Source organism: Arachis ipaensis, chromosome B05 (assembly GCF_000816755.2).
Source record: "Arachis ipaensis cultivar K30076 chromosome B05, Araip1.1, whole genome shotgun sequence".
NCBI lineage: Eukaryota > Viridiplantae > Streptophyta > Magnoliopsida > Fabales > Fabaceae > Arachis > Arachis ipaensis.
This window is the reverse complement of record NC_029789.2, coordinates 140,709,348-140,720,160: the sequence shown is the minus strand read 5'-3', so window position 1 is coordinate 140,720,160 and position 10,813 is coordinate 140,709,348. Positions and strand designations below refer to the sequence as shown.

General features: G+C 33.5%; 2 protein-coding genes across 5 annotated transcripts in view; one reads left to right on the top strand and one right to left on the bottom strand.

Annotated features, from left to right (window-relative positions):
* LOC107641333 (cycloartenol synthase) overlaps positions 1-4,416 on the top strand; it is a 12,413-nt gene extending 7,997 nt beyond the window's left edge. The window contains exons 9-18 of the mRNA XM_021124020.1: positions 594-716; positions 806-928; positions 1,183-1,281; positions 1,972-2,028; positions 2,101-2,147; positions 2,241-2,384; positions 2,887-3,064; positions 3,423-3,503; positions 3,599-3,682; positions 4,123-4,416. Of these exons, the coding sequence (XP_020979679.1) occupies positions 594-716; positions 806-928; positions 1,183-1,281; positions 1,972-2,028; positions 2,101-2,147; positions 2,241-2,384; positions 2,887-3,064; positions 3,423-3,503; positions 3,599-3,682; positions 4,123-4,260 (1,074 nt within the window). The 3' untranslated portion in view covers positions 4,261-4,416. The remainder of the gene's footprint in view (positions 1-593; positions 717-805; positions 929-1,182; positions 1,282-1,971; positions 2,029-2,100; positions 2,148-2,240; positions 2,385-2,886; positions 3,065-3,422; positions 3,504-3,598; positions 3,683-4,122) is intronic.
* The window catches only part of LOC107641332 (WD repeat-containing protein 36), an 8,822-nt gene continuing 2,349 nt past the window's right edge, over positions 4,341-10,813 (bottom strand). The window contains exons 1-17 of one of the 4 annotated variants that reach the window (XR_002347493.1): positions 10,367-10,608; positions 10,189-10,263; positions 9,760-10,003; positions 9,465-9,640; positions 9,276-9,358; positions 8,759-8,831; positions 8,426-8,491; positions 8,004-8,046; positions 7,565-7,704; positions 7,081-7,293; positions 6,873-6,957; positions 6,381-6,675; positions 5,648-5,906; positions 5,295-5,505; positions 4,948-5,162; positions 4,600-4,819; positions 4,341-4,518 (exon numbers count right to left, since the gene is read on the bottom strand). Coding sequence is in view for 3 of the 4 variants with exons in the window: in XM_016344829.2 (XP_016200315.1) it covers positions 4,670-4,819; positions 4,948-5,162; positions 5,295-5,505; positions 5,648-5,906; positions 6,381-6,675; positions 6,873-6,957; positions 7,081-7,293; positions 7,565-7,704; positions 8,004-8,046; positions 8,426-8,491; positions 8,759-8,831; positions 9,276-9,358; positions 9,465-9,640; positions 9,760-10,003; positions 10,189-10,263; positions 10,367-10,492 (2,454 nt within the window). In the remaining variant the exon portion in view is untranslated. Of the gene's footprint in view, positions 4,820-4,947; positions 5,163-5,294; positions 5,506-5,647; positions 5,907-6,380; positions 6,676-6,872; positions 6,958-7,080; positions 7,294-7,564; positions 7,705-8,003; positions 8,047-8,425; positions 8,492-8,758; positions 8,832-9,275; positions 9,359-9,464; positions 9,641-9,759; positions 10,017-10,188; positions 10,264-10,366; positions 10,609-10,813 lie in introns of those variants that run through there. The other 3 variants (XM_016344829.2, XM_021103020.1, XM_021103021.1) reach the window with 3 other exon arrangements.

The following is a 10,813-nucleotide window of genomic DNA, read 5'->3' as shown; positions in this document are numbered from 1 at the left end:
TTTTGCTATTAATGTTTAAAAAAGATTTTATTAAAAAAAAATTTAAACAATAAATAACTATATTAAAAGTAGTTTATAAATAAGTTATTTTATTTTTAAATTTTTTGTTTTAAAAGTGTTTATTTTATAAAAATATGGTAAAAAGTAATAGAATTATGAGAGAAATCATTTATTTTAACTAAGCTCCTAAATAAATTCTTAGAAAGTCACAATTTAATTTTAAAAATTGCACCAAACATTAATATTACTACTTTTTATAAGTCAAAAGCTCAAAAAAATTATTTTTGAAGCTTTCCAAACGTACCCTAAATCCTTTTAAGTAAACGATAATTTCGTTTTTGTTTTATTTATTATTTTGAACAAGTAGTGATATCTAAAGTCTAAAATAATTATAAAAAAAATTGATATAAATATTTTATGAGAAATCACACTTTACTTCCTCAATTGTAAAAAAAATTGAGAAGATTCATTATATAGGAATATAGATCCTCTCAATTTTTTTTTTAATTTTTTCTCCCAAATTTTGACAAACACTTGAGTATTAATTAACTTCATTTTAGTGCAAATTCTTATGATAGTTCCATGCATGTCAGGGATATAATGGTTCTCAACTTTGGGATGTTGCTTTTTCTGTTCAAGCAATCTTGGCTACAAACCTTGATGAAGAATGTAGTTCAATGCTTAAGAAGGCAAACAATTTCATAAAATGCTCACAGGTACAATAAAGTTACGGAAGAAGAAGCTAAAATTAATAGTTAAATTAAATAGAGTGTGAAATTTGGTTACACATGGTTTGGTTTTGAAGGTTACAAGGAACAGCTCCGGCGACCCCAGCCGGTGGTTTCGCCACATTTCGAAAGGTGGTTGGCCTTTCTCAACCGCTGATAATGGTTGGCCTGTATCAGATTGCACTGCTGAAGGCTTGAAGGTCATAAATAAATTAATTTACTCATTCATTAAGACCTCAACTTATTAGGAGTTACATTATTTATTTAATTTAGATTCATTTAAGTAAAACTAACACATAAAATTTAAATGACGTTTTATTGATATACTAATCAAAATAGATTAGATAACAGTTGAACATTTAAACAAATTATAAGCTAAGTTAATAAATTTGAAAAAGTTCTTAAATGAAGCACTGATTAATTATGATGTTTGAGCTGTCTACATTCATTGCAGACTTCCATTTTGTTATCAAAGTTGCCATATGAGACTGTAGGAGAAGCAATAGAAACACACAGATTGTTTGACGCTGCTAATCTCATTTTATCCATGCAGGTACCACACTAATTATAATGCATATATATATATCTTGAAATCTCTTAGTTCCAAAAAAAGAAAAGGAATTCATGCATCGCTAGCTGATTCATGATCCAGCTCAGACATTTTTCAATTGAAAAATCTAAATAGCGTTTGTTTTGAGGTACTAGGACAAAGACTGAGAGACTTAGACTCAGTATCATGTTTGTTGGCTCAGAGACTGGTACTAAAATTTCTGTCTCTGTCTCTAAAATTTCAATATTTCAATACCTCCAAAAAGTGAGGACATAGGGGACTGAAATTTTTAGAGACAGAGACTGAAATTTTAATAACATTTTATACCTAAAATACGCATATTTCAATTAATTAATTCCAATTTTATCCTTTGTACAAATTAAATTAAAATTTCATTCTTGTTTTAGTAATTTTATTGATTACAAATTTTTTAATTTATTACTTTTTACTACATTATTTAATCAGCATTTATTTGTACGAAAAAGTAATAACGATAAATAAAAGAGAACGAAAAGAAACATTTACTCAAATTTAGAATTTTAGACCATAATTGTATAAATTTACCAATTAAATAACATGTCACCCAACCAACTTGGGTTGATCGAGTGGTCAGCTCACTCGTCTGCTTAAGCAAGTGTCAGGGGTTCGACCATGATCATGACTCAATCAATTTACTCTTCAATTTTATTACAGAATATTAATGGCGGGTTCGCATCCTATGAGCTCACAAGATCATATGAATGGCTAGAGGTAGCTTCTACTCTCTTGAAAAAGGATTAGGAATCTTCTTTTTTTAAACTCATTTGGTTGCTTCTGTTACAGGAATTGAATCCAGTTGAAACATTTGCAGACATCATGATTGACTATCAGTATGTAACTATGCATTACATTAATTGCATGATTACTTGTTCTTTAGATTAATGATAAGTGAGTTCTTCCTTTTAAATGTCATCTCTTTATAGATATGTGGAATGCACATCAGCAGCAATTCAAGCTCTTGCTTTATTCAAACAAGAATATCCAAAACACAGAAAGATGGAAATAGAAACTTGCATTGCCAAAGCAGCAAACTATATTCAAAGCATACAGTTACCGGATGGTTCATGGTTTGCAATCTTTTTTTATTATTTTCTTATTAACCAACAGAACTCACTTCATTTTGTTCATATCACACCCAATGCAAACTAATTGAGAAATGTCATTTGAACATTCTTTTTTTGATCTTTTTTTATTTATAAAATACAAAAGGAACATAAGTACTTCTCAAAAAAAAATTTACCAAACCAATCCTAAAAAATTTGGAACAAGATCTTCTAAAGTGAGGAAGTTAGAAAAGTGGTCAGGTAAGAAGTTCATCGCTCTTAAATTAAGATAGTGGACACACATTTCATAAAAGTTACAAAATCAACGGTGATTAACTCTCCACTTTACCAACTTTCTCACTTTAGAAGATCCAAATTCAAAAAAATTAGCTGAAATAAGACAAGCTAAACAACGAATGAAGAATAATATACACACATAAGAAAATCATTTCTCGTCTTAAAAGTGAACTTTCTGAGTAAATGATTATCTTAAAGTCAAAAGGTATTAATATTTGTATTTTACCAGGTATGGATCATGGGGAATTTGCTTTACCTATGGCACATGGTTTGGAATTAAGGGACTGATAGATGCAGGCAAGAGCTACCAAGATAGCCACAGCATTAGAAGAGCATGTGATTTTTTGCTTTCCAAACAGCTAACTTCTGGTGGCTGGGGAGAGAGCTATCTCTCATGCCAACAAAAGGTTTTATCAACCTTACACCTAATAACTTTGTGCTTTAATAAGAAACTATATTTTCCCCCCTTGTGTATATCAAGTTGATTTATCTCCTTCTACCATTGAATGGAGTATGAGATCCAATTGCTCAAGTCAGTTCAATACATGAGGGGAATAAAAAGAGTTCATATAACTCGATGAAGAACCGATAGCTATCGTCTAGATACATTAATTTTTCAATAAACACAAAAGGTGAAAACGACAATTATTTTCAACCGGAGGGAGTTGCATTATTTTAGAATAGTTGCACTACTCTATACTCTAAGCATAGCTTTTTTTTTTTTTTTTTCTTGTCACCAAATAAATAGAACAAAAATGTGCACAGGTATACACAAATTTGGAAGGAAACAAGTCCCATCTAGTGAACACTGCTTGGGCTATGTTGGCACTTATTGAAGCTGGACAGGTATACTATGGCAAATATAAATTGAGTTCAATGTGTAGAACCTACCTTAACTTTTTGGAAAACTAATACTAAGATGAATGAAATCTATGGTTTAGGCTCAGAGAGATCCATCCCCACTGCATCGTGCGGCTAAGCTTTTGATTAATTCACAAATGGAAAACGGGGAGTTCCCTCAACAGGTAACAAGTACCAACCATATACTTAGGGAATTTCTTTGATCAATAATAAAATCGGATGAAAAGTGAAGACTAACTAATTTTTTTAGAGAAATGTACATTACGCATAATGTTTTTTTTTTTTTTTTTTCTATCGAAAAAAAAAAAATCTTCACTCTAAACCCAACTTCATAAATTCACCATAACATTACCCATATGTGTGTGTGAGAGAGATAAGAATAAGAATCAAATTGTCATCCACTAAAATTATCAAAAGAGATAAGAATCAATTTGTCATCCACTAAAATTACACCTTTCATCTGCTCATTAAAATAAAATTTGAGGTGGGAATTTGGAGGGGGAAAAAAGGTTAGTGTGTTAAAACTGCTTACACCATGAATTTGCATGAATTAGACCCTAGATGGGGTTAGAGTGCCTAATTGTTGTACCTTGTTAAATTGCAGGAAATACGAGGAGTGTTCAACAAGAATTGTACCATCAATTACTCAGGATATAGAAACATATTTCCCATATGGGCACTTGCAGAATATAGGAGTCATGTAATGCTTGATCCTGGCAAAAGCTCAATGGAAACTGTATAATAATCATGTAAAGAAACAACTTCATTAACTATATTACCCCTTTGGCTGTAAAGAAATATGGTATGGGGGAAGAAAAAATTGAACATTAAAGCTGTAAAATTTCTATTGAATAAATCACTCATGGAATCAATAAGTTGCAATTTTACTGATACAAAATCTTGTTTCGAAATTTTCTCAATGCTCGTGTATGGACTATGGAGCCTAGTATGCAAAACTATAATTCCTTGGTATAAACCTCATCCACCAGATTTGACCAATTTGCTGCCCTGATTTCTTCACTCCAAGAAATGTTGTGTAGAACAAATACTTTTTAACTTTCCCGTTACTCAGTTCAATGATTTGCTTTCATCTTGTCTATATTACTCAATGGCCGTTAATTGAAGTTTCGAAATTGAGGGCTTTGTCATAACTAAATATGGGAATTACTAAGAAAGCCAACCACGCATCTTACACTTTGAAACATTTTATCTACCCTCTGCCACACATTGCACTGAATATCAAGAAGCTTCCGAGCCTTTTCTTGTAAGTGTGAATGCTGCCGAATCGTCTCACCATGTATCTGGCAACAGGAAGCGTGGTACAGAAATTGTAATCATACAATCAGAAAAACAAATATTTCTTATTTAGTGAACATGTGTCTATGAACAGTCAAAACCACCCAACAATGAAAAAGGAAAAGTCTCTGACCTTCAAAAATAACCTGATGACAGCTTGTAGGAACTCGAAATTATTTCTGCAGGAGAGCTCATGGATGAAATAATCCATAAGCTGTTTAATCGATACTAACTCCGGTCTATTCTCACCTTGTTCATCATCATTGTCGTCAATTATCTGAAGCATTCGAAGTTCCATATCCAGAGTTGACGGAGATAATCCTTTGATATAATCAGTGAATGCGCCATCTGCAACATGGAAAATCAAGAAAGTTATAATGCACTTACGAGGCACTTTCAAGAGAATGAACACTATTGAATTAATTGTCGGTGAAATAAACATATGATATTTATACAAGAACAAAATAGTTGGGTTCTTACAGTTATCTGAAACGTTTGAGGATTGAAGAAGATGCAGAAAACAGGATGACGTCGAATCTAATCTTGTCTTTTTCATTTGTTTACCATCCCTCTCTTCAACTGATAACTTACCAGGCTCAAACAATATTTCTCCAGATAGGGATGGAACTGAAGGCAAGAAAAATGGGGCTTTTTCGGGTTTCTTTGGAGGCTCAATAGGTTTATTGCGTATCTGGAATTAAGAGTTTGTTATACAACAATCAGGAGAAATATAAGTCACTTGAGCAAAATACAAATGAAAATGAAGGAAAATAGGTTTCACAAAAATGTCCATAGCAGGAGAACTGAGATGAATGTTGCTGAGAAGTGCATACCTTTATAATGTCTAAATTAATCAAGCTTTGCCACTGGCTCTTTGGCAGCAGTGAGAGTGTGACCAAATCAGGTATTTGATTAACTTGACTTGGAACATGTGGAGCATCTTTAGGTTGAGAAGCATTCACCACCTCATCCAACTGCTCAACTTGAGAATGTTCTGTGGAAGATATAGATGGCAACTTGACACTCACCACCTCTTTCCCACTTGCATATGAATCAACAGTTGAAGTACTAGAGAACATTGTTTGGTTTACCCTGATAAAAAGTGTCAGCATAAAAGAGGGTTTCTAATTAAGTAGAACACTTTTTTTCCATTTGATGTCATTATCATTTAAATAAAGGTTTAGCTAACATGTGTCATAAGGGCACATGATAAGACTACTATTGTTTTCACTTAATAAATGAAAAACAAATGCATTGAAAACTTAAATTTTTAGTGTTTTCAAGAAAAATTTTCTTAATTTATCATCTTAACATGTGCCCTTAGGACACAAGTTAGATAAACCCTTTAAATAATCACATCAACTCTTCCCATTCAGGAATTTTATTTCAGAAATTAATGTCACTTAAGCCCTAACATCAACTTTTCCCATTCAGAGTTATTAATCTTGTGTGTGTGAAACATTGTGTGTGAAATTACCAACATTGTGTGTGTGAAACATTATGGGAAACGTAAAAAGTTCTCCACAAAGTGGTTATTACCCATGAGGAATGAATTAAGAAACTCACCACAGGTATACCCCATTTTGATCAACATGAGCAGTTGCTAATATATCCATGTTTGGGGAAAGAGATAATGCTGTAATAGGCACATTAACTTGAATTGCATCTATCTGTCTTGCTAAGATCACATCCCAAATTCTAAGACTTCCATCCATACTAGATGACAAAAGCCACTTCCCATCCTCACTGAAGCACAAGTCTGTAATGCGATCAGTGTGACCATCAAACTTGCGAACTAATCTAAGAGCCACAACATCAAACAATCTGATTGCTAAATCATTTGCTACCGTAGCCAGGAGACCTACAAAAATCATTAAAACACTTCAAATCACATAGATCCAACAGTATGAATTATAAGGCAGAAATTTCTTCCAGTCTCTTCTAAATATTTTTTCTCTTTAAAAACAGAAGATAAAAGATTAAAAAAATATATTATGATGATAAACAATTTACACAAACATATGGGGGGATATGGAATGTAGTAAGAACTCAATTTACCGTTATAACGATGATAAACAATCTTAACAACAGAAGAACCAATCTCCCATCTGGATTTAAGTTCACGTTCTTTGAAATCCCAAACCTGCAGAGACATTATAAATGAGGATTTCCAGTCTAATGTCACAATATTAACTAAGTGATTGTGCATTGTTTGTTAACTTCAACGAGTGCCAATTACAGCTGCTTCCAGATAAGAAATATGAACCTTTATATCTCCTTGATATCCTGCACTTATCATGAGAGTGTTAGTTGAGTCACATGCGACTCCAACCACTTCACTGTCATGAGCACACCTTAGTGATTCTGACATGTCAATGTAAGCACCCCGAGGTAGTCCAGATTGTAGGTTAAACCTTTCAATCCAACCACCTGCTGTCCCTAGGATGGCGAAATTGCCACATGCACTGATGGCGCAAGCCTGTTGACATATGATAGTAGTCAATCAGAATCATTGTTAGCCAAAAGGTTTAATTATACAGTTTTTCCCCCCAAGAAGTGATCTAAAGACACTTTTTAAATAATCAAAAGTGGAAAGTATTCAAAGAAAAAATGAAAAATAATGCGCAAGTTGTCAATTAAGCAGACATTTTACTTTTCATTGATTGCTTTCTTTGTCCAATTTCTCACTAAGTGCCCTTAATGCACTACATAGAAAATCCTAGAGATAATGAATAAAGTGAGATCCTAACCTTTACAGGTGTTGGATTTTCTGGGCAGGGATTCAATATATGTTCACCAAGAACAAAATTTTGAAGTCTCCACACATATGCCTGAGCAGTATCCATATGACAAGTAACTACGTTGCACCAATCACGTTCTCGAATTTCAGCTGAAGTTTGTATAAGAAATAAGAGGATTTGAAACAGATAGCAGCAGATTATAATATAATACACCAAGTGTAAACCAGCAAAATTCAATCATAGAGATTTTGATTTTAAGGAGCTTGGTGGTCGTAGATCTATATGACTAGGCTATCTTTTATTTACTTTCAATTTATATACTTATACACATGCCTTTAAGGCTGGATTCCCCACTGTAATTCAGATTCTACATTAATATACATCAGTTTCAATTCCATTTCTTCAGCAAAATTAGAACTGAATGAATAGTAGCAGAGAAATAACCCACCACAATCAAATGCAATCACGGGCTTCAACTTTATTTCTTCTTCCTGTATAAACACATACACGAAATGAGGGATGAAAAATCTATTCAAAACAGGAAGCACAAAGACCCATGACTCACAATTAATATCATATAGTTTCCGACCTAATCATGACTATTGAACTGAATGCTTTAAGAACTAGAAAGCATAATCACAACATAAAAATAAAAAATAAGCCAGATTAAGAATACCAAAATCCAAATTTAGGTATCCGAGGTCATAAGATGTTTTCAATAGTAAAACACACATTTATATATCTTTGTAATTATCATACTAAGTCTCTAAACAAAACATTAAGAATTTACAGAGGAATATTAAAGCAAAAGCAACGCTTTCACAAGCTCTGCTAAGCAACAATAAGGAAAGCATGAAACACCAACCATACCTTTACTTTAAGTTTCTTGGCTCGTCTAGAAACATTGTGCTGAGAAAGCTCTCTACTTTGTTGATCCTATCAAAAAAACGCATTGCAAACACCATAAACATGTTATATATGGGGAAACCAATTGATGAAATTAATACACAGAAAATGCCAAATATAGAGAGGAAAAGAAAATCTACATGCTAACAACGCTTGTAGGGAGAAAATGCAAAATTCCTTTTCTTTCTTTCTTTTTTATCTTTTTTTTTTTTTTTTTGAGGGGATGTTATTTTGTTAGGCATTAATGAATGACTAGCTTTTGTTGGACCATTGATTGTAGATAATAGTGGCACCAACCTGAACTACAGAGAAAAGCCGAAATGCACGATCCTGACCAGCAGAGAGAATATGTCTTCCATTTGCATAAAACCTGCCATATGTAATTTGCAGGTGTGCCGTAGGTCATGAGACATGCCAAATTAGAAGTGCAAAAATTAAAAGCATTATCATATGATAGCATGGAAGAAGAATTAACGTGGCTAAAACGTAAAAGGAGGAAGCAAGTAGACTGCACATAACAATCCATTGGCTGCACATCATGTAGAGGTCAAACAATCTTGTTCCACACACATGACAATCACAAAGAATATAAAGATGTCCTCCATCAGAAGAAAAACTAGAAGTTCCATCATTACTTTCTAACCCAAGTGCAAAAAGATTAATGTCCGTTCAAGGAATAGAGAACAAATAAAGGAGCAACATATTTAAAAAAAATTGCTTCAGAATATTTAATATTAACAATGATAGAGAACATTCACAACAAAATTGATAAAAAATTCCCCAAATAAACTAACACCTGGAAAATAATCTTTACTTTATGCAAAGGGGAGGAGCACTATGGCCGCTTCGAAAGCGCAAAAGACGAGGGTCACCATCAGTCGTATCGAAAATCCACATCTGAGCAAGCATAAAATAAATAAATAAATAAAGCAACATATTTCAATGAAAATTTATTATGCATGATGCAAACATGTATGTATCTTCCAAAAAGAAAAAATGTCACCTTAATAGAATTATCTGCTGAAGAACTCATAAGCACTGGCTCATTTGCAAAAAAATGTAGTGATGTGATCACACTATCATGAGCCTCTCTTACAACTGACTGGAGCCTTTTCTTTTCCAGATTCCATACGCTTATGACACCTGATGAACCTCCAGAGGCTAGAAGGGGTTGCCCATCTAAGCCAGATAAAATAATCCACCAACAAAATAAACACAAAACACCAAAAGGCACTAAAAGCCTGAAGAATAGAGGCAGCTCCATATTTGATTTATTATGCAAAATATCACACACTTACCAGTGCAGAAAGATAAGGCAGTGACAGAACCTCGTGTAGAATGTGTAAATGTAACCAATTCTTCATCATAACGAATGTTATGAACATGAACGCTTCCATCTGCACACCCAACTGCAACGACATCTAGAGCAGGGGAGGAAACACAGCAGGTGATCGGTGAATCCCATCCCTTAAACTCAAATATCTTTTTCTTTGTGCTAATGTTCCAAAGCTGCATAGGACCTTGCTCGCTCCCAACGAGAACCTATTGCATATTTCTCAATCATAAAGGAAGTCTTAACTCTAAATGTCACTTTCACTTGACTCCTTAATTAGCCCGTGACTACAATTGCAGCCCCAGTAAAGCCTATTGCCCTATTCATTCTCAACTGAAAATTAAAGCCTACAATGTCTATTTAATCTTTGGAATAAGAAGAAAGACATGATTACCTTATTTAGGTAAGTATCAGGATGCATTATACAGCTGGGGCTAAAACTCTGATCAAGCAAATTGAGCTTCGCACACTGCACAGAGAAAATTAGAAATTAAAAGAAAATTATATTGATATTCAAACAATTCAATGAAACAAGAAGAGGAAAACAAAAGAATATAAGAAAACGAAATTACGTTGAAAATCTGAAAGGCCTTTCCAACGCTGACAGTGACGAAAGTTTCGGTGCCGAGTCTCTGAACTGAAACAGGGACACCGCTTGTTATGCATCCAATGGCTCTAAAAGGTTCGAATATTCCCATTCCTTCTTCTTCTTCTTCTATGAAATGAACACGCACTCTCTCTCACCACCAACCATGGCTCGTGGCTTCGCAGGGTTTAGGAGTTCGGGTTTTCAGTTTTGCGTCACCACACTTTGGACATAGAAACGCACCGTTTTATTTGTTATTCTTTCTGTTGAGATACACTTCTCTCCTGTGAATAGTAAAATGTGAAATGACACTTTGGTCCTTTCTACTTATTACTTGTTTATAAATTTTTCCTTAACTATCCCTTTACTCAGGGCTAGTTGTGTATTATTTTATATAAATTAAAAGTATATTTTATAGCAATACCCTTCCATA